At 40.8% G+C, this 24,340-nt stretch overlaps 1 protein-coding gene across 1 annotated transcript in view; it reads left to right on the top strand.

Moving 5' to 3' along the window:
* Positions 1-24,340, top strand: part of PCNX2 (pecanex 2) — a 245,957-nt gene that overhangs the window by 90,326 nt on the left and 131,291 nt on the right. The window contains exons 15-19 of the mRNA XM_059715472.1: positions 2,418-2,509; positions 10,944-11,053; positions 14,257-14,353; positions 21,184-21,276; positions 21,816-21,966. Of these exons, the coding sequence (XP_059571455.1) occupies positions 2,418-2,509; positions 10,944-11,053; positions 14,257-14,353; positions 21,184-21,276; positions 21,816-21,966 (543 nt within the window). The remainder of the gene's footprint in view (positions 1-2,417; positions 2,510-10,943; positions 11,054-14,256; positions 14,354-21,183; positions 21,277-21,815; positions 21,967-24,340) is intronic.

The following is a 24,340-nucleotide window of genomic DNA, read 5'->3' as shown; positions in this document are numbered from 1 at the left end:
CTGAAGAAAGTATGTTAGAAAAACATGGTAGTTGCTTTTAATTTTATCTAGTTATTTCAACCATAGTACACTCAATGAGAACTAAAGAAAAAACAACAAGAGAAAGGGAGTGCTTAGTTAGTTTTCTCTCTTTTCCTGCCTTCTTTTCGCCCTGTTGCTCAATCAGGAGAATAAATCGTAGGCTTGCTGCAACCAACACGAATGTCTAGAGCAGAGGTTCTCCACAGTTTTAGATTGAAGGCACCCCACATTAGATTCAAGGCTTTCCTTGGAACATGCCAGCTTTTAGCTTTTACTTATAACCAGACTATGGAAAAATAATAGAGCAATTCTTCTGTTGCAAAGAACTCAGAAAGCCCATGACAGGTCAGACTGTTTTTGTTACTATATATTCTGGTTTGAAATCTCTGGGCTTATCTTGTGAATCATGTGCAAGTGTTTGCATACCTAACGATGCTAATATTGCATGATGCCCTTAAAAAGATCTTACTGTACCTTAGTTCAGAAACATTGGTCTAAGGTATCTTCACAGTATAAAAACCTGTAGCATAATTAGAAGTTCTTTAACCTAAGAGGCATGCTGTAACGGAATGCAGAAATGTAAGGCATTTATATAGAAGGCATTTTAAAGTAGCTTCTGTTCTTTCCTTCTTAAAAAAATTAAAAAGGGACAAACCAGGGGTAAACATTTTTGTATGACAATATTCAGGATAAAGAAGTCATCTTTCAGGTGAAACCATGGGCCCAGCGACCACTAGGGATGTGTGTGACAGTGGGCATGCTCAGGTCTGGGTCTCATGCCGGCCCACCCACCTGTTTCTCTGGGGCAGTCCGCCTAGTCTCGCCTGCCACGACTTTGCTGTTCCCGTAAACTGATGGCATAAGGTGGGAGGCTGCCTATTCCCTGCCCCGATGCCAGGGGGCGCTGTCTGCAGCTCCGAACCTTCCCTACACTGCATCCCATGCCTTGCAGATGTCATCCACATGATGTAATCATAACCTACATCACAGCTGGTGGTCCAGGGTCTCACAGGGACTCTCCCTCCCTCCCTGGAGCAGCAGGTCATTGTGCTTGCCCTTTACGTCTTTCTTCCATCTCACTCTCAGCCTCCTTGCAGTGGAGGAATTGCTGAGGCCAGGACTCACTGTTAACTCAGCCTCTGGCCCAAACTACAGCTTCAGGCATCCACAATCATGCCTTGGCCTCTTCCCCACACATGGGGTTCCTACTACACCCCTGCTAGGGCCTCTATACCATGCCCCACCCTAGGGCCTTCTCATCTTCATGATCAACTACTCACAGTGCTGGCCCTTGCGCTGCCCTTCAGGCTTACTCCTAGTTTGGCCCTGCTCAACATGCCCCTGCGACTGCCCTTCAGGTCTACGCCCTATTCAACCCTACTCAGTCCCCCTCATGCACAGCCCTTCAGGCATACTCCCATTCAGCACTACCCTGTGTGGGGCCACACAACTACGCTCCCCATGCTACTCCCTCTGGGGTCTCCAAGATATCACATCCCTGCTGGGCTCAGGCACCTACACATGAGCATACCTGGCCCCCACTACTCCCACAACTCTATGCTACCCCCTCTGGAGTCTCTGGGATCTCACAGCCCTGCTGGGCTCAGGTGGCACTCTGCTTGCTGTGCCTGGCCCCACTACTCCCACAACTGCCTTCAAAGCCCACCCGAAGATGGGGGCTGGAGTTAAGGCACCCCTCCCTGCTTTTCACTGCGGCGGTAACTGGCCTGGCATTTCCTGGGAGCTCCCACACCACTAGAAGCCCCACCAGGCCACCCATCCCTTGCAGGGTACAGTTTTAGGTCATGCCCAGGACCAAAAGCCTCCTGCTTTTACCTTCAAGATGTTCTTGCTGCAGCTCAGCCAGGCAATGTTTCTGCCTGGGCTGACTGCAGCAAACTGCAGCCTTTATATCCCTTGTTCTCAAAACGACTGCTGCCATCAGGCACCTGGTAGCTGCCTGACTCTAAGTGGCGGGCACCCAAAGGTGCCCTGCTACAGTGTGCGAAACGCCTTATTCAATTCAGATTCAGCCTTATTCAATTCGGATGTCTATATCTGAATCATTGAATCTCTCTGAACCTCTCCGAATCAATTTGGATTTGGAGATTTGGCTGCCAAATTGAGCTGAATCTCCAACAAATCAAATCAGTGACCGAAGCTTTGCACAGCCCTAGTGACCACTTATTGACCCATTGAGGCTCTGATTTTACCTTTCATCTCTGAGGAATTAGTTTGACTGATCAGACAGGAAAGGTTTTCTTTATACGGCTAAGATTTAACATCTAACCTTACTGAATAACATTCTGGTCATGTAAGTCGTCTTTTGATTTTTCTCTTGGTTACATTTTCTCTTTTCATTTAGAAAGTAACAAACTTTGATATCTGTATTTCAGCTGCTGCTGGACTGGTATCTGCACTATACAGTATTTCTCGAAGCTTTGCAGTTCTGGTTGTACTATCCACTTTCTGCTTCAGTGCAGTGAAGGTAAGTAGACATAACTGCAGTGGCAGAATGGACCTGCTATGCTGAAAGGCATTCTCTGGTCTAGTGACTGGCATTAGTTCAAATGCTTCTTGAGCCATTTTATCAATTCTTGTTATCAAGCCAACGTAAAAACGTGGCTTATAGATGTACTGCATGTTAGCTAAATGGAGATATTTTAACATCTTAGAAGTACTGGCATAAATATTAACCTGATTGACTGAACATAACACTTATGCATGACCACCTTATATAAAGTAGTGCATTGCTTTTTCAAAGCAAAAGGAACTAAAGCAGCTCCTGGCACTCTTTGACTTCCTTGAAAGTTATGTCTGTTTATGCTGGCATTTTCTAAGAACATATATTTTTCATTACAACAGCATGCAGCACAGTTACTCCAAGTTTGAGCTTTGTTATATTTCCTAGAAATTAACCAGCTGTCAATTATGACTAAGATTACCACTAACCTGTATCTGTATGTCCACTGTGTTTTTGGTAAGAGGTTATTGTTAAGCCACCAACACATGCTTCATAGTGAAATTTGGCATACAAAGTCCATAGCTGAGAAGTGAATTGATATATAGGATGATATGTTGATATATATGATAATATGTGTATGTTTATGTGCGTGTATGTAATATTGTATAATAATATTATTATATTATACTACATAGCAAAATAGGCCATTTAAACTGCTTTCTCATTTTATGTTTGGTCTAAATGTTTTAATTGTAAATATTTTACTAAATATTTAGTATATAGTTTTAAATGTCTTCTACACATCGTATGTTGCAATAAAATAACATGGCTCTGATTTAGTGCGAGAGTAGGGTGGGGCTAGGCCACGCCCAATCTTACTCCCATGTGGGAGTAAGGCAGGGCCAGCTCAGTCCCAATCAGGTGTACGGGGCTTGGTAATTTGGCAGAGAGGAAGGGGTTGCAGTATTAATTCCCACCACTCCCCCACTGCCAAATTTTTCAACTCATGGGAAGTCACAAGGGCCAGATGTCATAGCTCCATGGGCCAGATTTGTCCCATCGGCCAAAGGATGAGCACCCCTGAATTATACCAAGGCTTCTTGTTTCCAGCTACATTAATGGGTTAGCAACTGACAACTGAGAGTGGGGCTGCCTGGGAGTATGTGTCTGTGTGCAAAAAAGAAAGAAAGTTTGGGGAGTCAACCAGGGAGCAAGTGGAATAAACAGAAATGAGATGGAAAGAGAAGGAATAGTGTTAGGGCGTTTTTGGGGAGGCGTATTATTTTAGGTGTCTGGGAAAAGGCCAGGTCTCTTATGGAATAGGAGGGTTCAGCATCTGAGGGCAGAAGAGTCAGGATGATAGTAGTGTAGAGAGTTTAAAAATAGATTTTGTAAATAGTATTAAGGAAAAGCCTCTTAAAAATTCTCTCACTTCTACATCTTTCTTTTTTAGCATAATAGTTTAAATTGCAACATGCAGGTGGCTTTGTAGATAAGTGATCTTGCCCATGGATTAGACTTCAAACTGCTTAGAAATATGCTTATAATTTTACCTTGGAGTTATAGAGTGCTGTGAAAGATTTACAAGATATCTGCTGTAAATTAACCATATTAAGTGCAGATTTTCTGTTCACATAGAAATTACACCTAATTTTAATTTTTATGGTATTGGGCTCCTGAAGACATTTTTAAACAGGATAATTTAAAGCATGTAAAGATGATTCCACTTGCTTCATCTTACAACCTTAGTCCTCTTGGGTTTTAGAATTCTCCTATATCTTTTCTTTGTACAGCATGAAAGGAACACTTGCATTAACCTTTCTTCCTTCCTAGATCTTTTTTAACTCTTTAGCCAGTACCTAGGGAATGATTCCTGTCACCTTTACCTATGATTAGTGTCATTGCCTTCTGTGGGAATGTAGAGGAGTACTACCCAGCTTAAGGAATGGAGAGAGGTAATTAGCCAAGGTAGTTTGAAGTCGGGCAGAAGCAGCCAGGGCAGCATGGCACCTTAGCCCGCTTGTACATGTCACAGGGGTTTACTTTGGTTTAATTCTTCCTAAATTGAAGTGATGGGTTTTTAAAAACCCCACATCAATTTAAACCAAAGTAAACCCCCATGGCATGTATACAAGGGTCAGGTCCTTACCTGCCCCTCTGGCGGGGGGGGGGGAGGGGGACAAGGTGAGCTGCTGGCGGGCCAAGCAGTCCCTGAGCTGGGGGGGAGGGGGTGGGGGAGCGGTACTTCCCTCTGCTGCAGCGGCAGTACCTGCCCACAGGCACCTGTCCCGGGTGGTCCTGGGGGGGCACCGCAGCTGCGAAGGAAAGCACTGGGACCCTGCACAGCTCAGGCAGGCAGGCAGACAGGCTCCGGGGAGAAAAAAAAAAGATCAGTCTTGACACTTTTTTTTTTTTCTTCAGTGGAACCTGCTTGCATTGGCTTCCGCCAGGCTGCCAGCACAGCCCCTGAGCTGCACAGGGCTTAGTGCTTCCCTCCACGGCTGTAAGGTAGCAAACTAAACCACCTCAGACATGTTTTATTTTACTGTGTCCCAAAGTCATTTAACATGCAATACACCGCTGACTATGTAAACAGCTACACCATTAAAGCTGATTATGTCGCTGACAGTGTAAACAGCTGCACCATTAAAGTGGTGCAAAAGGGCATTTAAGTCATTTTAAAGGCCAATTTTGTGGCGTGTACAAAGGCCCTTAGGGACTAACTTGTTCAGAAAGGCATAAACTTTCATAGGCAACAGCCTATTTTCTCAGTAGAACTTTTATAGATACTATATAGTAGAGCTTTTCTTTTAGCTTTAAGCAAATCAGTGGTCATTAGAGCTTAGGCTTTCAACCTCACCAGCAGAAAAAAGCCTCTTCAAATTACTGGAAAGGACTTGCTATCACTAAAACTTCTCAACATAATCCATTCTTTCCATGACGGAATGCAGGGAACAGTCATCTATGATGAAAAAATATCTGAGGCTTTTGAGATCTGAAGCAGAGTCGAGCAGGACTGTGTCCTTGTCCTGACCCTGTTTGGGATTTTCTTTTCTCTTCTTTTGAAAGAATGCCCGGGGCTGCGGGAATGCCACATTTTCTTAGGGCCTTGCTATTGGCCAGATTGTCTATGACCTTGCTTAGGTTCTCAACAGTTGGACTATCACCAAGCTCTTCGAAGACTGAGTGTCAATAACATTAAGGGCCGTCAGTGACATCACTTTCTCTTGAATAGAGTTTAAGATGATGTTCTACTCATTTATCCATCTGTTGCTTCCAGTCTTCTCCCGATGCTGTCCTTAATGGATCTAACTTCTTTGTAGCTGGACCTGCCACCTTCTTGATTCCATCATATGTGCCTCTGATGTTTCCAGTGTCACATGGAGATTTAATTTCCTTGCACAGTCTCAGCCAATGATTGTAGGCACAACAACTTGTGATTTGTTCAACAACAGTCCTTGCTTTCCTCAGTTCCTTCAAAGTTCCATCTGAGGCATTCTTCTTCATAGCTATTATTCCTATAAAACTCTATCTGGGATATAGTTTTGTTAGGCATTTGGGTCATTCTTTGCACTGGAGTATCTAATAGTATCAGTTGGACCGCTTTCTCCTTCTCTTTAGCAGACTTTGGCAGCATAGCGCATAGTGTAAAAGTATCTGTGTTCACTCTGTTTCTGCTCTAGATTGTAGTTCTGTAATCTTGAACAAAATTGACTGATTTAATAGCCATTTGTAACAGGATCGTCTGTTCTTTTAAGAAGGGGCTGCCAGCCCTGATAGGACATTCAACTGTAGGGCATTTTACTAATGAGGGAGTGTCCCACTTGGAGATTTAAAACCATGGAGGAGAGAGCAGAAAGGGAGATGAACTGTAAGAAATCAGTTTGCAGGGAAGGGAAGCCAGTTTGCTTGCACTGGGGAAAAGCCAGAGCGGAAAGTGGCTCTAATATCTGCAAAAGATGGAGATCCTCTCCAGATATTTGTTCTGTTTGTGTTGTTAGAAATTGAAATTTCTTTGCTGGGAAATGAAAAGGTGGAAGGATGATAAAGGACCTGCGTGCACCTTGCTTCCCTCAGCCAGTGAAGAAACTATATTTGTATTTCTTGGATTCTCAGATACCCATTAGATTCTGAAGACATGCAGCCCAACCTCTTGACTGTTATTGCCTAATAAGCCTATACTACCTTTCTCCATGTTTTTTTCCCCTTTCTTTTTTGCCACGTCTCTGGACATTTAAAGGATACTCTTTAAAATGTAAGCCAGAGGTGCTGAGTACTTGGGGGACCTGAGGGCCCTACCCTCTTTGAGAAGAGGGCTGTCACCTGAAATGCAGAAAACTTCCACATGTCCATCATCTTAGCCCTGGTAAAAATAAAAGTTGGCACCCATGATGTAAGCCATATCTTTTCTTTTCTTCACAATTATTAAAAATCAAGGGTTTAATGGATTCCATTTCTCTGTCTTCCGTACCAGTCACTTACCTTGCTCTAATTAATACAGTAGTATTTTGGTGTAAGGCAGAGTAATGCATCCTGAATGATGTTGGATTCACCAGTTTCTTTTCTTCTGTGTTCTGTTCCAGCCAGCTGGCTTTGATTTGAAGCTTAGCCAGAGCCAGACAAATTTTTGTACAGCTTCTTTTAATTGTTAAAGAAACTTGTGGGTTATCTTAATCAGAGTGAAAAAGAATTGGATATTGGATTCAGGTCAAATATATTAATTTGAAATAAATTTACTCATATGTGGCACAGCTGCATGTTTCATTTTTAGATAATTGCAAATTGTCTTCACAGGAGTTATATAGTCTGAGTGGCTCTGCTACATATGCCTGCTTAAAAACAAACAAAAAAAAAAAGAAGGCCCCCCCAAATAATATATCTACAGTTTTTAGTAGACATTTACCAAAAGATGTATTTTAGCTCTCATTCTTAACATCTCACCATTTGTTTAGTTTAATACTTAGTCTGATTCAATACCAAGCTCATCAATTATAATAATGAGGCAGAGTAGTGCTTCTTGCTACCTGCTTCTTAACAACACTTGCTTCATCTGTACACGAATAATTTTGACACATATTTGTCTTAATTAAGGTTTTACAATGGCAAAGCTCTCTTTCGGATTGCTAAGACTGCCTCAAAATGTTTCTGAACAAGACTGAATGGACCCATGTGTATACATATAATTCCCAAATGTGCAAGCAACCAAATATAGAATTACAGGAAAGTTGAACAGTTTTATTTCTTTCACATTAAAATACTTCAAGCCTCCAGGAGACTTCTGGATACAAGGCTTATCATTGTATATATTTCCCCATTAAGACCCATGAGAGCCAAGCAAAAGCCATTAGGGATGTTAATTTTGGAAGGAGATGGCAGATATTATGCTTTTAGTTAATTATTTGTTATTTGTAACCTTTTCCATGTCCAGAAGTATATGTGGTTTATATGGTGTATTCAGTGCTTTCCATGGGTGATATCACAAGCAATTCATGTACACCTAGATATAGAGATATGCATTCTTTTCTGGATTTAATGCAATAAAAATAAAACATTTAGAAACCTGTCTGTAGAGATTGAGAAGTTCCAAGATCAGTTTGTGTGAGAAAATGAGTGGGTTATGATATAGCAGTACTTCACAAGGAGTCAAAAACTCTGGAAGCAATTCCATTCTAACCACCAATTTTAAGTCTTTTACATCTAATACATCCAATACCAGCTAAAACCCAGTGTAGCCCAAACATAACAGAAGCTTGATTTTTAAGGTTTTGTTTTTCAAGGCTTAGAGGTATAAAGTCTTTTTTTTTCATTTTTGGATATTTTATGGGATCATGATAACTTGGTTGAAGTTTATGACAAATATAAAGAAGGCAACATAACCTCAGTGCAAATCTAATTTATTTTGTTTTGCTATAGTGCCTAGCAGCTCAAACCAGGGAGCAGGACTCCACTTGGCAAGGACTCCTCATTATTATGCATGCAACACAAAAGAAAAGACAGCTCCTTTTCCCGGAGAGTCTAAGCAGAAAGCAAGAGACAAAATACAGGGACAGACATAGAGGAGAACAAAGAAATAGTGAGATGATGCGGGTCAACATGACAGGCAGTGGTTCCAGCATTCCAGGAGTCTGATCTTTATCAAGTGTTTTGAAAGATAAAGAGGTAGCTGTGTAGATGTTTACAGAGAATTCCTCTTACCTTTCTGAAACTGTCAGATCATCCAAATACATCAGCATTCTGATCCTTAATTTGTAGATCTACACAATTAGTCTAATAGCATAATAAATGCTTCTAGGACAATTGACAGTTCCCAGTCATTAGCACTCACTGGAAAGAGAATATGCTGCTTACAAATCTACCGTTAAATTTGTACAGAGGTTTCAGTCACAGCCTCCAATTTCCATCTACTTATAGCTTTCAGAACGATTTTTCTTTTTGGTTGAAGTTTACTTTTATATGATCTCAGCCAAATATAAATATTTTACAGGTCTGGGAATGGGTTAAGGAACTTTTTTCCTCACTTAAATTTGTTAACGTAGTCTTAAAAATAGAGACATTATGGACAGCTGACTTTCATAGCCTATCTTGCAGATTATACTCTATGACAAGTAGTATGTGTTTCATGACATAATTGGGGTAGATAAAAATAGCAAAATGCTGATAGAATTGTTAAGTTATTGTAAGTTAACTTCTCATCATGCATTGTACCCATTTTCTGGGATATTTATGGTTCAGGTTAAGGTTTGCAGCTTGTATGCTATCCCTGATACAACTGTGGCCATCAACACTAGCGCTTGTGACCATTCAAATTTCTAGTCTTGATATATTTTGCTTCTGTTGTTGTTGCACCAGCCTGCATTACATCTCTGATGGGATGTCTACACAAGATGCTACATCGCCATAGCAATGAGCTACTATGCCATAGCTTGTTGTTTGGTGACATAGCATCAGTGGGCATGAACCATGACAGCATTGCTACTGCACAGTAGCAGCTAAAAATAATGATGTGGCAATGGGACTGCACAGTGACTGGCGTTACTTGATTAAGCAAGAACTAAATGACTATGCAGTAAAACCTGCACAGACTGGCACATGTGTAGATGTGCCCTGAGATGAGGAGAGTGTTCTGGAAGAAAGCAAACAGGTGTAGTTCCTGTTATCCAATGATTCTGCTGTGTTGAGGGCATTCTTTGCCTGTGGAGTGGGAAGTTCACCTTGAAACTTATCTGGAAAAGGTCTTTAAAAAGAGAGAAATAACAAGAGACTGTAGTTTTTGAATATGCCTTTTTTAAAATGTATTCTTCCCCCACCCCTTCCACCTTACCAGGATAATAAATTTTAAAGTTCAAAGAAACCTTTATCTTCCTTTTTATTGGGTCATTCTGGGATTAGGTAGACCTGTGGTAAAGCAAGGCTTTTCTTTTCTTTTCTTTTCTTTTCTTTTTGGTCTCAGTGTTTGTTTTAATTTATCACTTTTATCCTTAATTCTTCAGTTCCCTTTCACTTGTTTTAAAAGCCAGTATTTGTGCACTTTTCTGCACTTGTATCAAAATCAGAATTGTATGTGAAAGAAAAGAGAGCAAGACATCACTGCCATAGAATGCATAGGAAGTCAAACTCCCTGTCTAAAATGACAGGCAACATCACCACCCAAGAGTAAAACCTATTATTCCTATTCTCCCACTGAGACAAATTGTTGTCCAATTATTGACTATGTCGTTCTTTCTCCTTTTAAATTTAGAGCTCTACCAGACATTAGTCAGGAAGGAAATGACAAAAATGGACTAGGGCTCATTACACTGAATCTAGATAAATTACTAGAGAAGTGTATCTGCACATTTTGTTAAACAGTCTGGCCCAAGCAACACACTTTCTTCCTGGGCTGGGGGAGAGAGGTGTAAGAGCAAAGCACCCTGGGAAGCTGGAGGACTGTGCTGTGTCTTCTTTCAGAAGGGAATGTGTGTGTAAACAGTCACCCTCCAAGAGAAACTCTCTTGGGAGCGATTTAACTTCAGTTGTTTCTGGTTTATTTTCCTTCTAGAGCAGCCATTTTTGCTCAGGGAGAAAAATCCTGAACATCTGTACACTGGTGATTTCTAAATGTGTGCAGCTTCTTTCATTTGAATATCAAATGTATTACTTTAATGAGATTATTAATTTTTCCTCTAGCATTTCATTAAAGGGACAAAAAAGAATCTTGCCATTTTATGTGGTTTTCTGGTTTCTTTTTTAATTACTGATTACAGCAGTATTACAGTATGCACAATCATGAAGTATGCCTGTAACCTCTCAGCCATCCTCACAATAATAGATTGTTTGGAAAAGGGCTATACATCCCTATCATATGGTATATAAATGAAAGTACTGGAGATCTAGTATTATATATAGGCAGTGATTTCTTTTAAAAACCTAAAAATTGCTTTACTAAAATACATGCTTTATTATTTGTCCTTCCTGTTAGGAGCCATGGGATGCTCAACACATTCCAGCATTGTTCTCTGCTTTCTGTGGCCTTTTAGTTGCACTTTCTTATCACCTTAGCAGGCAAAGCAGTGATCCATCTGTACTTATGTAAGTTGTCAGAAGACTTTTTTCCTCATTGATTTTTCTTTTCTTTGTGGCATATAAACTACAATTTTGCACACAGTGATATTTAAATCTAGATTTCCAAATTCTGTAACTTTGATGCAACTTCCAGTGGAGCTATGTGGAAAAAAAAACCTGATACAGAAAAGGTTTGCAGAAAGACATTGTATATAGTGTTATCAGTGTTTTAGAAAATGCCCTCTTTTGGAGAGAGAGGTCAAGATACCAGCAATGAAATACGTTTTTACTTCTAGATAGATGGTATGTGAAAGGCTGTGATCCAGAAAACATTCATACATGTGTTTAATTTTACTGTCACAAGTATATCAGTTGAAATTGGTGAGATGATTCATAATAGTAATGGTAAGTCCTTGAAGCCTGGAGTCAAAGATCATTGTTAATGTATGTTTGCTCACTTGTGAGAAACAGTTTTAGGTTGTGGTTCCTTCTAATGCCCAGGTATCCCAGTCACAACCATCCAATCAGACTAATCACTCATTGGTAGTTCTGTCAGTGGTCTCAACAGAAAAAACAAGAATATATAAACAAACAGAAATCAAACTCCCAGGTGGGGGTGGTGGGGAGCCTGCTGCCCCACACTGCCCTGTACTGCATGGAGGGCTCTGCCAGAAGCCCCCATCCCCCACTCACTCTCCCAGCCCCGTTGATAGCTGCCTGTTAAACACTGAGGCCGGGCGGGGCAGCCATGGGGGAGCAGAGCTGGGAGAGCGGGCATGGGTTGGGGGATGTTCAGGGGGTCCCTTCCCCCCTCCTCCAGCCCCCACCCCTCGCTCCCTACTTACTGGCATGAAGTACAGATCTAGCTCCCTGTGGCAGCGAGTGGCGACTGCCTGAATTTCTGAAGCTCTCAGAATCCTTTCCAAATCGATTTGGAGAGCTTCAAATCGATTTGGACCTTTTTATTGGTCTCCCGATTCTATTTGGATTCAGAGATTCGGCCGCTGAATCAAGCTAGATCTCCTCCAAATCGAATTAGCACCCAAAGCTTCACACAGCACTACTGTTGACCTCTCTCCTCCTTTGCCCTCTTGTCTAAAACAACAGCTTAAGTTAAGGAGTCTGTATGATCTAGTTGGGAATGGCCCTGCTTTGAGCACGGTGTTGGAATAGATGACCTCCTGTGGTCCCTTCCAACCCTAATTTTTTGTGATTTCTATGATTCTCCTTATGCCACTCTGCTAACAGGGACAGAATCAAGGAAGAACCAGTAACATAGTAGATCTGAAAACTGGTTTGATATTAGCAGATATGCATGTAGAAACAACAGGTTTTTCCTGGGGAAAGGGGAAGGCTTTTTCTGGCATTCACTGGAGGATACAGGGGAAAAAACAGGAATGAGAGAGAAGATGGAATCCCGAGGGAAGGAAAAAGTCAAGGCATTAATTGGAATTGTTCAATTCTTCAGATTTACTGAGATATAATGTTATCCTCAACCACCCAGACAGGACATACAAATCAGATACTTATATAAATATTTACATTAATGCGAAAGAGCAGTCAGAAAAGTGCTTCCTCTTACTTTCTTTGAGCCAATCGAACGCCCATGGGATCTTTTTAATTGACTTCTATTGCCCCTATAGGATCTATGATAGGACTATAGATTTATGCTATAGGATCTAGATAGGACTATAGAGGAGAAGAATGTGCAATGCCCCTCATACTAGGGAGTTTTATTGTCTTCCTGCATAAAATGCACACAGAAAAATACTAAATAAGGACTGTACTGTGAGTTCTTAACATTTTAAAGAACTTTCCCTAAGTGTATATTTTCCTGGGATATACTCAAGAAATAATCCCCAGGCAATTATTTTCTTCAATCAAGTAAAAACTCTTTCCTTTTGTTTTAAATAATGTGTTTAGAGTCCTTGAATTCAGTTCTCGGTCACCTTTAAAAACTAGTTTCTAATCCCCTAACAACCTTAATCAAATCCTCAGCAGTTCAAATTGTTGTTAAATGTCTTATTTGGGATTAAAATATGTATACAACACATCAAATATTCATTGTGTAAGCACGATTAAAATGTATAATCCCTAAAAAGAGGTTTAAGATATTTTTTAAACTACACTGAACTTAATTAAATAGATTTAAGGGGATTGGAAACAGTATTTAAGAGATGGCCTCCAGCATAAACTTTAAGTTGAAGAGAAGGTGGGGAATTAAACTAAAATTTGGGATGAATGTGATCTATCTGTTTTCCATCACTAACATTTTGACAACAGAGTTGTTACTAAAGAGCCCCCTTTCTGGCCTGACCATCTCAGCTGAGATGTTAAAAATTTATAAAGGACAGGGATACTGAATTACCCTCTCATTTAGGCCCCAGGCAGCCATTCAGTTAAAGGTGCAAGAAGATCAGATTCATGATCCCAACAATCACGTCTCCTGTCATACTACATGGATTTGGCAGGAGGCATGATGGTGGGATCAGGGATCAGATCCTGATCGTGCTCTGTTGCCAGTGCAGAGGGAGCCTGGGATCACAATCCCAGGCTCCCCCTGCACTGGCAAGCAACAAGCTGGTGTGCTCAGCTTGGATCACCAGTCAGCTGATCAGCATCCCTAGCCTTAGGAGTACATAAGAGTCAAGGGCTCTGGTGCACCCCTGAGGCTGGGACCCCTGCCACTCCCAGCCTCAGGGGCAAACTGGAGTCATGGGCTCTGATACGCCCCCAAGGCTGGAAGTCCTGATCTCAGCCAATCAGCCTGGCTATGCATTCAATTTAAGGTACAATGGGAATCATCCACAACGTTAATAAACACTTTTCTGTAATAACTTTGTGTCTTATTCCCTGTTTATTGTGCCATTAATTGCATGAATGTGTGGTCAGGTTACTACTTAAGATGTGATCAACTGGTTAATCATGTCTTAAATGTAACGTCTGCTAGGGGCTATAGTTTCCTTCAGGTTGAGTCTGAGGCATTTTGGTGGGCCACTAGGTTGATCTAGACTAAACTACCATATTGCTGAAGAAGCTAATACTGCTTGGGCCAGAGGTGCAACTGTTCTGTAGCAGGTTCCAGCTGTACATTCATAAAATAGCCAGTGTGGATGTAGAGGTAATATTAGAGGTAAAAATGTCTGTTATTTTCTTAGTGAGGGCACTAATTCTGTTAGCTGAAAAGCTGTTGTTCAAATGTATCCTAATTTGGAATCTTTTTATAACAGGTCGCTTGTTCAATGTAAATTTTTTCCTCACTTACTACGTCAAAATTTGGAAGACTCATCAATAGATCCACTCCCAGAGAAGATGAGAGAATCAGTGGTAAGAGTTCTTCTCCTGCCCCCCATTGTTCAGTTTATATACTGGAAGACTGCAGTCCATCCATATGGTGCCCCTTAGCAAAGCTCAGCTTTTAATAAAAGACATAGAAAATGGCAAAATACGTATTCTGTTTCTTTAGTACGAGAGGGGGCTAAGGAAGCTTCTAAGTCTAATCTCTACAGGATGGAAGCTGGGGGAGAGCTGTTTTGTTTGCTTTTAAGGTTTCTTTCCAATGTTTCAAGAAAAGCAGCTCTAATATACTATCATCTTACGGTATGCACAGTTTCAGAGCATGGGGAACGTGAAAGGGTCACCTACCCCAGACTTGAAATCAGCTGACTAAGAATTATGTGCCCTGCAGAGATTTATAGCATGCTAACTCACACTGCAGGAGTTTAGAAAGCCTATCTTACCTAACACTTCAACTAGGCAGAACAGATTGCAATCGTGACACCACTGAAGTTAGTAGCAAAACTCCCATTTACTTCACTAGGAGAGAATTTCAGCCTTAGTCTTGTCTGGCACAAAATAAAACACTGTGGTTCCTCCCCTGGATTTAGGGAGAGATGCAGATGATCTGCAGGAATGCCTCTCTCTATATGGAGAAGGCAGCATTACTGGCATGTCAAACAGAAGGCATAACCTATTTGCAGTTTGGAATGAGAAGAAGCAAACAGAATCCTGACCAGATAAAAGGCTACAAGACAACCACCTCCTCTTAGTCTGTTCCTCTCTTTCTTTCCGAGCAGGCCAAAATGTCGTACTGTCTGCCTCTCTTCTCTGTGGTTATACCACTGCACCTCATCTTCAACTTCCAAAGTGACCCTTTTCTACTTTCCTTGTTATCAGGTACTCTGGGGAGGGTCCTGACATCAGGAGTTCAAGCTAGTGGAGGGCGGGATTTCTAGAAAGGTTGATATGGGTTAATTCAATCCAAGGTTCCTGAACTGTCTTGCTTTCCAGTAACCAGGAGCCTTATATCACCATAGTGGCCACCTTCAAGCACTTGCATGTGTTAAACCACATATGCAGGTGTAAATAGCTTGCTTTTAGAAACCATACATGTGTGGATCTAGAGGTGGTGTGGTGGTACAGTCACACTCCCCTTTGGCTGTGCTGCATGTGAGCTCTCAGCTTTCATGTGGCTCTGGAGCTGGGGTTGAGTGCTGCTGTTGCCACTTGTACCTTCCTTCCTTCCTTTGAGGGAAAGGAGGAGAAAGGCAAACAGCAGCATTTTTCAATCCTTGGTTTCCAGAGCTCTGGGAAAACAGGGGCTCCAGTGAGACCTTGCCCTGATCAGCTGGTGAGCTCAGAGCTTGCTGTGCATGCACAGCACAGCCGAAGTGTGGGGCCTCACCCCCTTGCCCTATTCCTGGATCTGCTACTGAAGCCTTAGCCATCTAATTAGGATCAAATTGTTTTGGATGTGTTTGGCTACTAAGTAAGGTTTCTTTAAAGATATTGAATGTTTTTTATAAAGCTACCAGGGCCATTGCCCACAGCTGAGATGGATGAGATGCTGGTTGGAGTCTGTAGACCAGGTATAGCACTGTGAGCCCCAGTAAGCCTGGTAAGCCAGAGCCCCAGTAAGCAGACAGGGGTGGAGGCCAGGAAGGCTGGTGCCCCAACAAGGGCATAGACGACTGGAAAGGAACAATATCAGATGGGTTGAGGGCCCACTGAAATAATTGGTGAGGCCTGTGAGCCTGGGCATGGCTGTAGGGGTTGTTGAAAGCCATGAACAGCCCTTAAGGCAGTTGGTAACTAGAGTCAGAGTAAGACAGACTGGATCAGTGGGCCTGTGGGGCCTTTGAGCCGCCTCCCAACCTTTTTATTTCTAAATAGCATCAAAGGCATGGCAGGAGAAGGAGAGGGTAGGACCCAAGACCCAGAGGAAGCAGGAAACACAGGCCACCAGGAGGCATCATAACCAACTCAGGGGCCTAATCCTGCTACACTTCCCCCTCCCCTCAATTTAGTCCTGGCTATATGCCAAGTGAAATCTTGTAGCTAGGAAAAATACTGTGTTGTAATGCAGTTCTCTAGTATGGTTGTACTGTTAAGATAGATAGGACCTCTTTGTCTTGGTCCCTTCTTTGTGGTTGAATATGTTTTCTGGTGCCCTTCCCTAACAAGAAATTGATTTCACACAGCGCTGCTCAGCTGTACATATCTGCAGTATACGTCTGACATGTCATTTGGTCTTTCTGAAAAAGAGGCTATTTTCACTGTCTGCTGCAAGGGCCTGCTAAAACCGTGCCTTCCTTTTTTCCTCTGTTTGGGTTGTGTCCCTTTTATATACTAAATTTAAGTGAAAAGTCTCCGGGGTAAATTGGTGTGCACCGTGTTCACTCTTTCATGCTGGGACACAGATAATATTCTCTGAAGAGGAGATAGCAATTGTTGTTTAGTGCAGTGGCTGTTTGTCTAACCCCCCTCAGAGCTTGGCACCTCTGTCTCCATTCAATAGTTCAACCAGTCTGTGAGTAGATTTTCACAATTGTTTAATAGGGTAAGGACTACAAGCAACTAAAAATATATGTGAATTAGGCTTGAGGGACACAGTCAAAGGGCAATTTATCTTGATCTCATTCAACTATAGTTGAATAGCTATCATATCCATCTCTGGTCTTGATCACTTTTTCAAAAGCAGACTAAAAATAGCTTTCGAAGCCACTGCAAGAAAAACTTTGATCAGTCTTTGAACTGGGTATAATGTTATACAAGAATGAAAGAGAAGCTTTACATGACACATCTGTTCCCTCTTTGTTTTTCTTAGTATGCCCATGTGTAATGGCCCAAAACAAGTTTTTTAAGCCTCACCCACTATTTGCTGTATACTGTGACAGGAAGCACACAATGTCCATTGCCCCTTTGATCTTTTCACCCATGTATAAGACATGCATCATATTCAATCTAAATGGGAGCCTTCTGACATGATTTTGAGAGGCAAATAACTGTTTCACCTCTCAAGGTGAAAACAAGCATTTAATATTAAAATGAATCTGTTGTGCTATATGATGGTTCCTTATGATGGTTCTATATTAATGTTAATAATAATAAATATACCATCTCTAATGCTTAGCTACATGACCTTTACTGTTTTTTCTTTGCTTGAACGGCTGTGTAAGAATCGTCAGCTTTAGAAACTGGAATAACAAAGCAGCTGTGGTGGATAATTGACCATTCAACTTTGAGAATGGAGCTTACTAGCATTATAATTAATTTCTATAGGCATCCCTATGGTTGATTACTACACTAACCAGTGGCCTCAGGGTGTTAATGTATTACATTCAAACCCAGCTTCCTTCCTTGCCTCTAGTGCAGAGAGTTAGATAGTTAATAAAAGGATTTATACAATGCTCAAAATGTATAATTAAAGACAAAAAGATAAAATAACAGTCTACAACATGTTTTGCTGTTTAATCTCTCAAGCAGGAGACATCCAAAATAGCCTTTAAAAACCATTTGTAAAATGAAGTGAGGAGGAAGTTGCCTTTTTGTCTGAATGATCTGTTCTTATCCAAATTACAACACCATCCCAATCGTCGGGGTTATTTAGTTATTGAGTTTTTATTGTGATTGGAGGTCAACCTCATGCTCATAGGGCTAAATGCAATAAAGGGCTTGAGGTACTGAGATACGAACAACTTACCACAAGCTAGGTGTAGAAGCTGAGGCTTTGCGAGCTGTCTGTTGCTCTGTGTTAACTGCCTGTATGCACACTCCTGTCCCACAGTAAGTGGAAGCTAACCTGTTATAGCTTAACCCTTAGTGTAAGAAGGGTCAGTTGCTGCACAGCAGCAGAGCTTCAATAGGATGAATGGGGAGTGACCACTCCCCATGGTGGTTAGGGATCCTGGAAGATGAAAGGTGTGGATTTGAGTAGGTTGCGAAGGGCTTTGAACTTTCTGGTTGAGTATTCCCATCAATAGTTGATTGTTAAACAGTGGCTCAACATCAGCTGCTTCTCTGGTTGTGTTGTCAAAGAAAGACAGCAAATGCTGAGAAAAATCTGAAATTATGACCTGAGTGGATGCTTACTATTAAGACAAATTCATGATTTCTTGAGACCTTATTCTTGATTTTGAATCAGGGGGTTGGTTGTATGGTTTGAGCCAGTTATTTAGAACCAAGGGGCACATATAGACATGGTCTGTGAGGTACGGGGGCGGCACTTTAATTAGCGCAGCTCAAGAGCTGTGCTAATTAAAAGTGCCCAGTCATTATGTGTATCAGTGTCCCCACGCTGAAAAATGGCAGGGGGGCACTTTGAACTGACGAGCTTTAGTTTAAAGGGCCCTACCACCATTTTTCAGTGTGGGGACACGTGACACTGGAGTCTCCTGGAGCGCAGTAATTACCACACTCCAGCAGACTCGATTAATCAAGTCTGCTGCCACAGGCTGTAATTATAGCGCGTGGGAGCAGCCTCCCTGCACGTGGATAGGAGCCCATGGTGTTTAGTTACTTTCTGGCAGGGTATCAACACGGTTCTTGATCAATACAGGAATGGGAAAGGAAAGGACAATTTTGAAGACTTGGCTTGAACAGAGTGGAGTGCTAGAGGACAAAGAAAAGGCGCTTGATAAGATGAGTTCTGACTCAACAGTCAGTATGTATGATGTGAAGTAATGTGGTCCCCAGGTTGGGGCATAAAGGTAGTTCTTTTGTAATGTGGGTAACTTTTACAGAGCTTTTGCTAATCGCTAGATAGGGCCAGATAAGTATTTTCTCCCATATGAATGCTCCAAGCTTATCTGGGTTTGGTTTTTTTTTTCATCTTCCTCTGAGGCATTGGGATTAATCACAGCTAAGGCTGAGGATTTTTGGCTTGGAAATGCTGATGTTCCTGCAGAACACCTGTGCTTTTCTGGTTAGAGAGCCTTGCTCTTCAGCACAGGGTCATATATCAGTCACCTCGCTGGGGTCAGGAAGACATCTTTCCCATAGAGGAGAATGGCGTAGACTGTGAGGGATTTTGCCTTCCTCTGTAGCTTGGAGCATAATCCTTTTCTTAGGATTTTCTGAACACATATTAATACATTATTTCTATGCTAGTGCAGAGGCAGAGCACTGACAATACCTTTCTCTCCCTTACTGTAAGCTGTGGCATGTTATAGGTTGTTTTTAGTGTTTGGGGTATTATGCCTTGTAGTTGTATGTGGGGATTTTGGGGGATTCCTTAGGTAAATGATTGCCTGCGACCACAAGGGACTGGACTAGATATCCCAGGAGACCCCTTCTTGATCTGAGACAGAAGTTCAACAAACTGATTTAGCCTAAATCAGTGAAGTCTGATTACTACATCCATACAGGTTTATCCTAAATCAGTTTTGGCCATTTGGAAAGCAGTGTATATACACTGAACTTCTGTTGTGTTATGGATTTGAGCTGGTTTCTGATCACTTATGCCAGTTTATGCGTAATTTCTGTCTCTAGTCCTTGAATCTCAGGGCTGTACCCTGTTCAAATGCCAAAAGTGGCTGCAAAAAGTGGTGTTGTTAATACATTTTAGAAAAAGGTCACAAGCCTTTTGGATACCAGAAAGTGCTAGGCAACCTAAAAAAAAGTGGTCTGTAGTAGCTTCCACTCTAATTTTCTTGTTCAGTAGTTTTTTTCTCTGGAATATTTTCTCCCCATTCTTGGGACTGTTATCCCATTTCTGCTCTATATTTTCTCCAGCCTCCCTGCATAAGCACATGTAGGTTAGGTTGGCTGTGCAGCTGGAGAACACTGTACTATCCTGAAATCAATGATGATACAACCAACATTTCAAGTCAGATGTTGGTATGTCCCAGTCAGCATTTAAGTATTTAAGAAGTAAATATTTAAATAAAGAGCTAGCTGTAGCCTGGCATGGACTGGCATTAAGAACCTCTTCTTATCATAAATAGGAAGTATTAACCCTCTGTAGTATGTCTGCTCATACATCTTAGCCAAGTTTTTTACTTACTCACAGGAGACATTTGTGGCACCTCTAAAATACATGTGAAAATTTTTAACACAGCGAAAAAAACCCTTGTAAATATGTTTACTGACAATGACATTTTAATCAGATGGGATATGAAGGATATGATATATTCTATCTCAATAAAACAAAATTAGCTTTATAGATAGACACTTAAGAGCACAGTTAATGTTTTCACTATCCATGCACAATGTTAGAGTTATGCCCTCATCTGAAACATCCAGATCTTGGAAAAATTTGGACTGATAGTCAGGTGGAATCAGTTTAGATCCGTCTCACATTTATTACATGATAGAATCAGCCTTACATCTTGAAAGACACTACAGAAATTCTTTCCCAAAGAAAAGCCACTTATACGACGTAAGAAAAAATAGTTTTATAGTTTCTAGGGTCGGAAGGGACCTGAACAGATCATCAAGACCGACCCCCTCATCAAGTCCGACCCCCATCAGCTGGGAGTCATTTCTATGCCTGCAAATAGGAAATTAATCCAGAATTTTAATAAATTGATGCCATTTTAAAAAATAGAGAAACTCTATTGCAAGTCCATTGAATAAACTGACACAAATTTAAAAATCTTTTTATTTTTAAGTTTTCCAGGGCTATTGCCAACAAAGTTTAAAATTGTCTTTAAAATCAATTTTAATAAATGTGAATAGGATTGGCTGGGGTTTTTTTGATAAACCTAGAATCTGAAAGAATAATTTCACAAAGCATAGAACAGAATATACTTTTATATTAAACATTAACAAATGTCATTTCAGTGCATGCTGTCAGTAATTCAGAAAAGATTAATTTAATTTATCCAGTTAAAAAAGTATTAACTTGCTAATTTTGTCTTAAACATATTTTTTCATAGAAGGAAATCTTGAAATCAGATCTCATTGTCTGCGCAGTAGCTGCTGTTCTGTCATTCGCAGTCAGTGCCAGCACAGTGTTCCTGTCATTAAGGGTATGTATTATAATCCCCTCCTTTTAATTTTTTTTTCTATGGTATTATCTCTTTGCAAAACCATGCGGTGTCTTACTAGGAAAGAATAGGGAGGAGATAGGTTGAAGAAAATGTATTTACTGGCAAAGATAATTTCAAGGCTTTTGATGTACACTGCAGTTCAGTTATAGATATTTATATTAGGCACATTATTACAGGTTTGGTAATTGTTTTCCCTAAACTTTTCCATTGTGTTCCTCTTTTATGATTTAGAAGCTGGGGTTAGAAAGGGACTTGAACAAAAAGGAACAACTTCGCTTTCTTCCAGTTAAAGTACTGTTTAATTCTGTGTGTAAAACATATTTTTAAAAGAACAAAGTTTGTTGCTTTCATTTCCTTAGACTCACATCTGCTCCACACCTGTGGAGCTGGGAGCTTTTTTTTTTTTAAATTGATATTTCTTGTTAAGAAACAAGAAAGATGAAATTGTATATTTAAGGATGTTGTCTAAAACTATTGTTGATAAAACCTGATTTAATTTTTCCCCTCCCTTGGTTCAGCCGTTCCTCAACATAGTGCTGTTTGCATTAGCATGGACCGTGGGATTTGTAACACATTACATACTTCCTCAGCTCCGAAAACACCATCCTTGGCTGTGGATTTCGCACCCCATACTTAAAAACAAAGAATATCGGCAGCGGGAAGTGAGAGGTTTGTAATAAATATTTTCCCAGTGTTGAATGATGTTGCCTGCAGCTTGTTTTAAAAGAAAAAAAATTCTAGCAACGTTTTAAAGGCAGTCAATTTTTTCAAAGCTGATTTTTATTTTTTACTGTTTTACTTAGAAATATCCAAAGTATCACTTCTGGATTTTTATAGTTCTTTTGGATGGCCTTGCACAAGGGCCAGAGAACTAAAGTGTTGTCTGTCCATGGTAACATTATAGTAGGCAGAAATATGAGTAGGGTCTTTTCCAAAATTTCATTTTCATTTTTGGATGTTGGTTTGAGTTTTGTCCACAGTCTTTTACTAAAGCTATCCAGGTTTGATGAAAACCAGTCAAGCCCAAAGCGTTTAATAGTCTATGTAAACATTCTTTTCTATATTAACTATAGGCTAACAAAACTGCTAACAAAACTTTGTTCTTTATGATGTTAGTATTCCACAATTCTCTGGTGCCCCTGAGGACCTATCAGCAGAAAGAAGGAAGGCAAGGGGAAAAAAATGATTCCCTCATTCTATTCTCATTGAAACCAGAGTTTTTGGTTGTAGCTGTGTTGGTCTAAGGACATAGGTAGGCAAGGTTCTTTGGGTTCATGTGATAGCTTTTTATTAGACTGACTGAGTAGTTGGAAAAATGTTCTTTATAAGCTCTCAGGCACAAGCGCCTTTCTTCAGGCATAAGGAGTGAAGTTCGTAGGATTGTCTATGAAAGGTTTTTTGTAAGTTCCCTTTGAGGGTTAGAATTGAGGATTAGAATTGAGGATTGGAACTACAAAACACCTTTCACTTCACAAAATCTACTAAATACAAAAAATCATGGACTCAATATAGAAATTGGATTTATGACACATTGTACCCTGCCTAATATCTGATTTACCAGGTACCTGCCTGACCTTACCATTTACACTTTTCTCCCCTGCTCCCCTCCCCTCCTTCTCTATTCTTTGTCTTCCTAATTTCCAGCTATTTACTTTTTCACAAACTGCCTCTTTTCTACCTTGGAGAACTCAGCTACAGCAGTCTCCCTTGCTTGCCTTCAGCATTATTTTCCCCTCGTTTCCCCCCCTCACCTCCCTTCTCTACTCGTTGTTTTCCTGATTTTCAGTTATTTACATTCTTGCTGACCTCCTTTCACACTTTTTGCTTCTTTCATTCCTTGGAAATCTCAGATCAACAGAGACTCCCTATGCCTGAAGAAGGGTACTTGTGCTCAAAAGTTTGCAAAGAACATTTTTCCAACTACTCAGTTGGTCTAATAAAAGATATCACATCTACCCAAAGAGCCTTGCCATTCTCACTGAAGTGAATTGGTAAATTTCACTTGACTTCAGTGGGAGCAAGATAGGAATTAGAGAGCCACATTTTGATTCATATTTAAAATGCTTCCAAAAATTCCAAGCTCCTCTACCACATACCCAGTCCCAAATTCCCCTCTTTCCCTTGGTTACTTTTGTTGTTTATTTCCTTCCCTTTATTAAATAGTTGAAAATGAAGATTCCTACCTCTTTTTCTTACCCAGACTATCTTGGGGCCTGTATAATTTACTGGTGTCATAAACAGGCTCTCTTTCATTGCTACTGCTAAGTGAGCAGGTAGCCCCATCTTTCTTAAGTGTTACCTTTCATATGTCACTGACCTGAGCCCCTAAATACTGGATTCAGTGATTAGAACATCAGGGCTTGTTTTTCAGGCTACTGGGAACTGAGCTTCTAGTCCATCTAGCCTTTAACCCTTACTGTGGTATAGATCTGAGATGCTCTTTCCCCTCTGAAATTGGACATAAAACTTCATGAATGCTCTGACCTCTTGAGGCTTGGATTCAAATCTGAATTTACTTTTTGACAAAAGGCATTATAGTACATTTTCAAGTGGATACTTACTGCTATTTATTAAGCATCCTTTTAACTCTCTTCTGTTAAATATAAGTTGTTTTATGACTGGAATAACTTTCAGTGTGTGGGAAAGGGCTGCTGTTTCCTCTGGAAGATAAAGGATTTTTAGAATATGAAGGAGGATGAAAGTTTAAATATATTTGCCTTTCACTATGCTGGCCCCTGACACATGTTACATTTGTGGTACAGCTAAGGTGCTAATTGCACCATAAATAGTAACCCTGCCAAAAGATAAAGCCAACTTATGGCATTATAATATAGGAAATGAGCCAAAAAGATGTTTCACATTATTCAGAGAAGTTTAGGACTGGAAGGGACCTCAAGAGATCATCAGGTCCAGCCCCCTTGCTCTGGGTAGAAAAGACTGCTGGGGTCAAATAACCCCAGTAAGGTAATTACCATGCCCCAGCTGACTCGATTAATCAAGTCTGCTCCCACACGCTGCAGTTACAGCATGTGGGAGCAGACTT

Source organism: Alligator mississippiensis, chromosome 1, assembly GCF_030867095.1.
Source record: "Alligator mississippiensis isolate rAllMis1 chromosome 1, rAllMis1, whole genome shotgun sequence".
In the NCBI taxonomy this organism is placed as follows: domain Eukaryota; kingdom Metazoa; phylum Chordata; order Crocodylia; family Alligatoridae; genus Alligator; species Alligator mississippiensis.
This window is presented reverse-complemented; position numbering and strand designations above follow the sequence as displayed.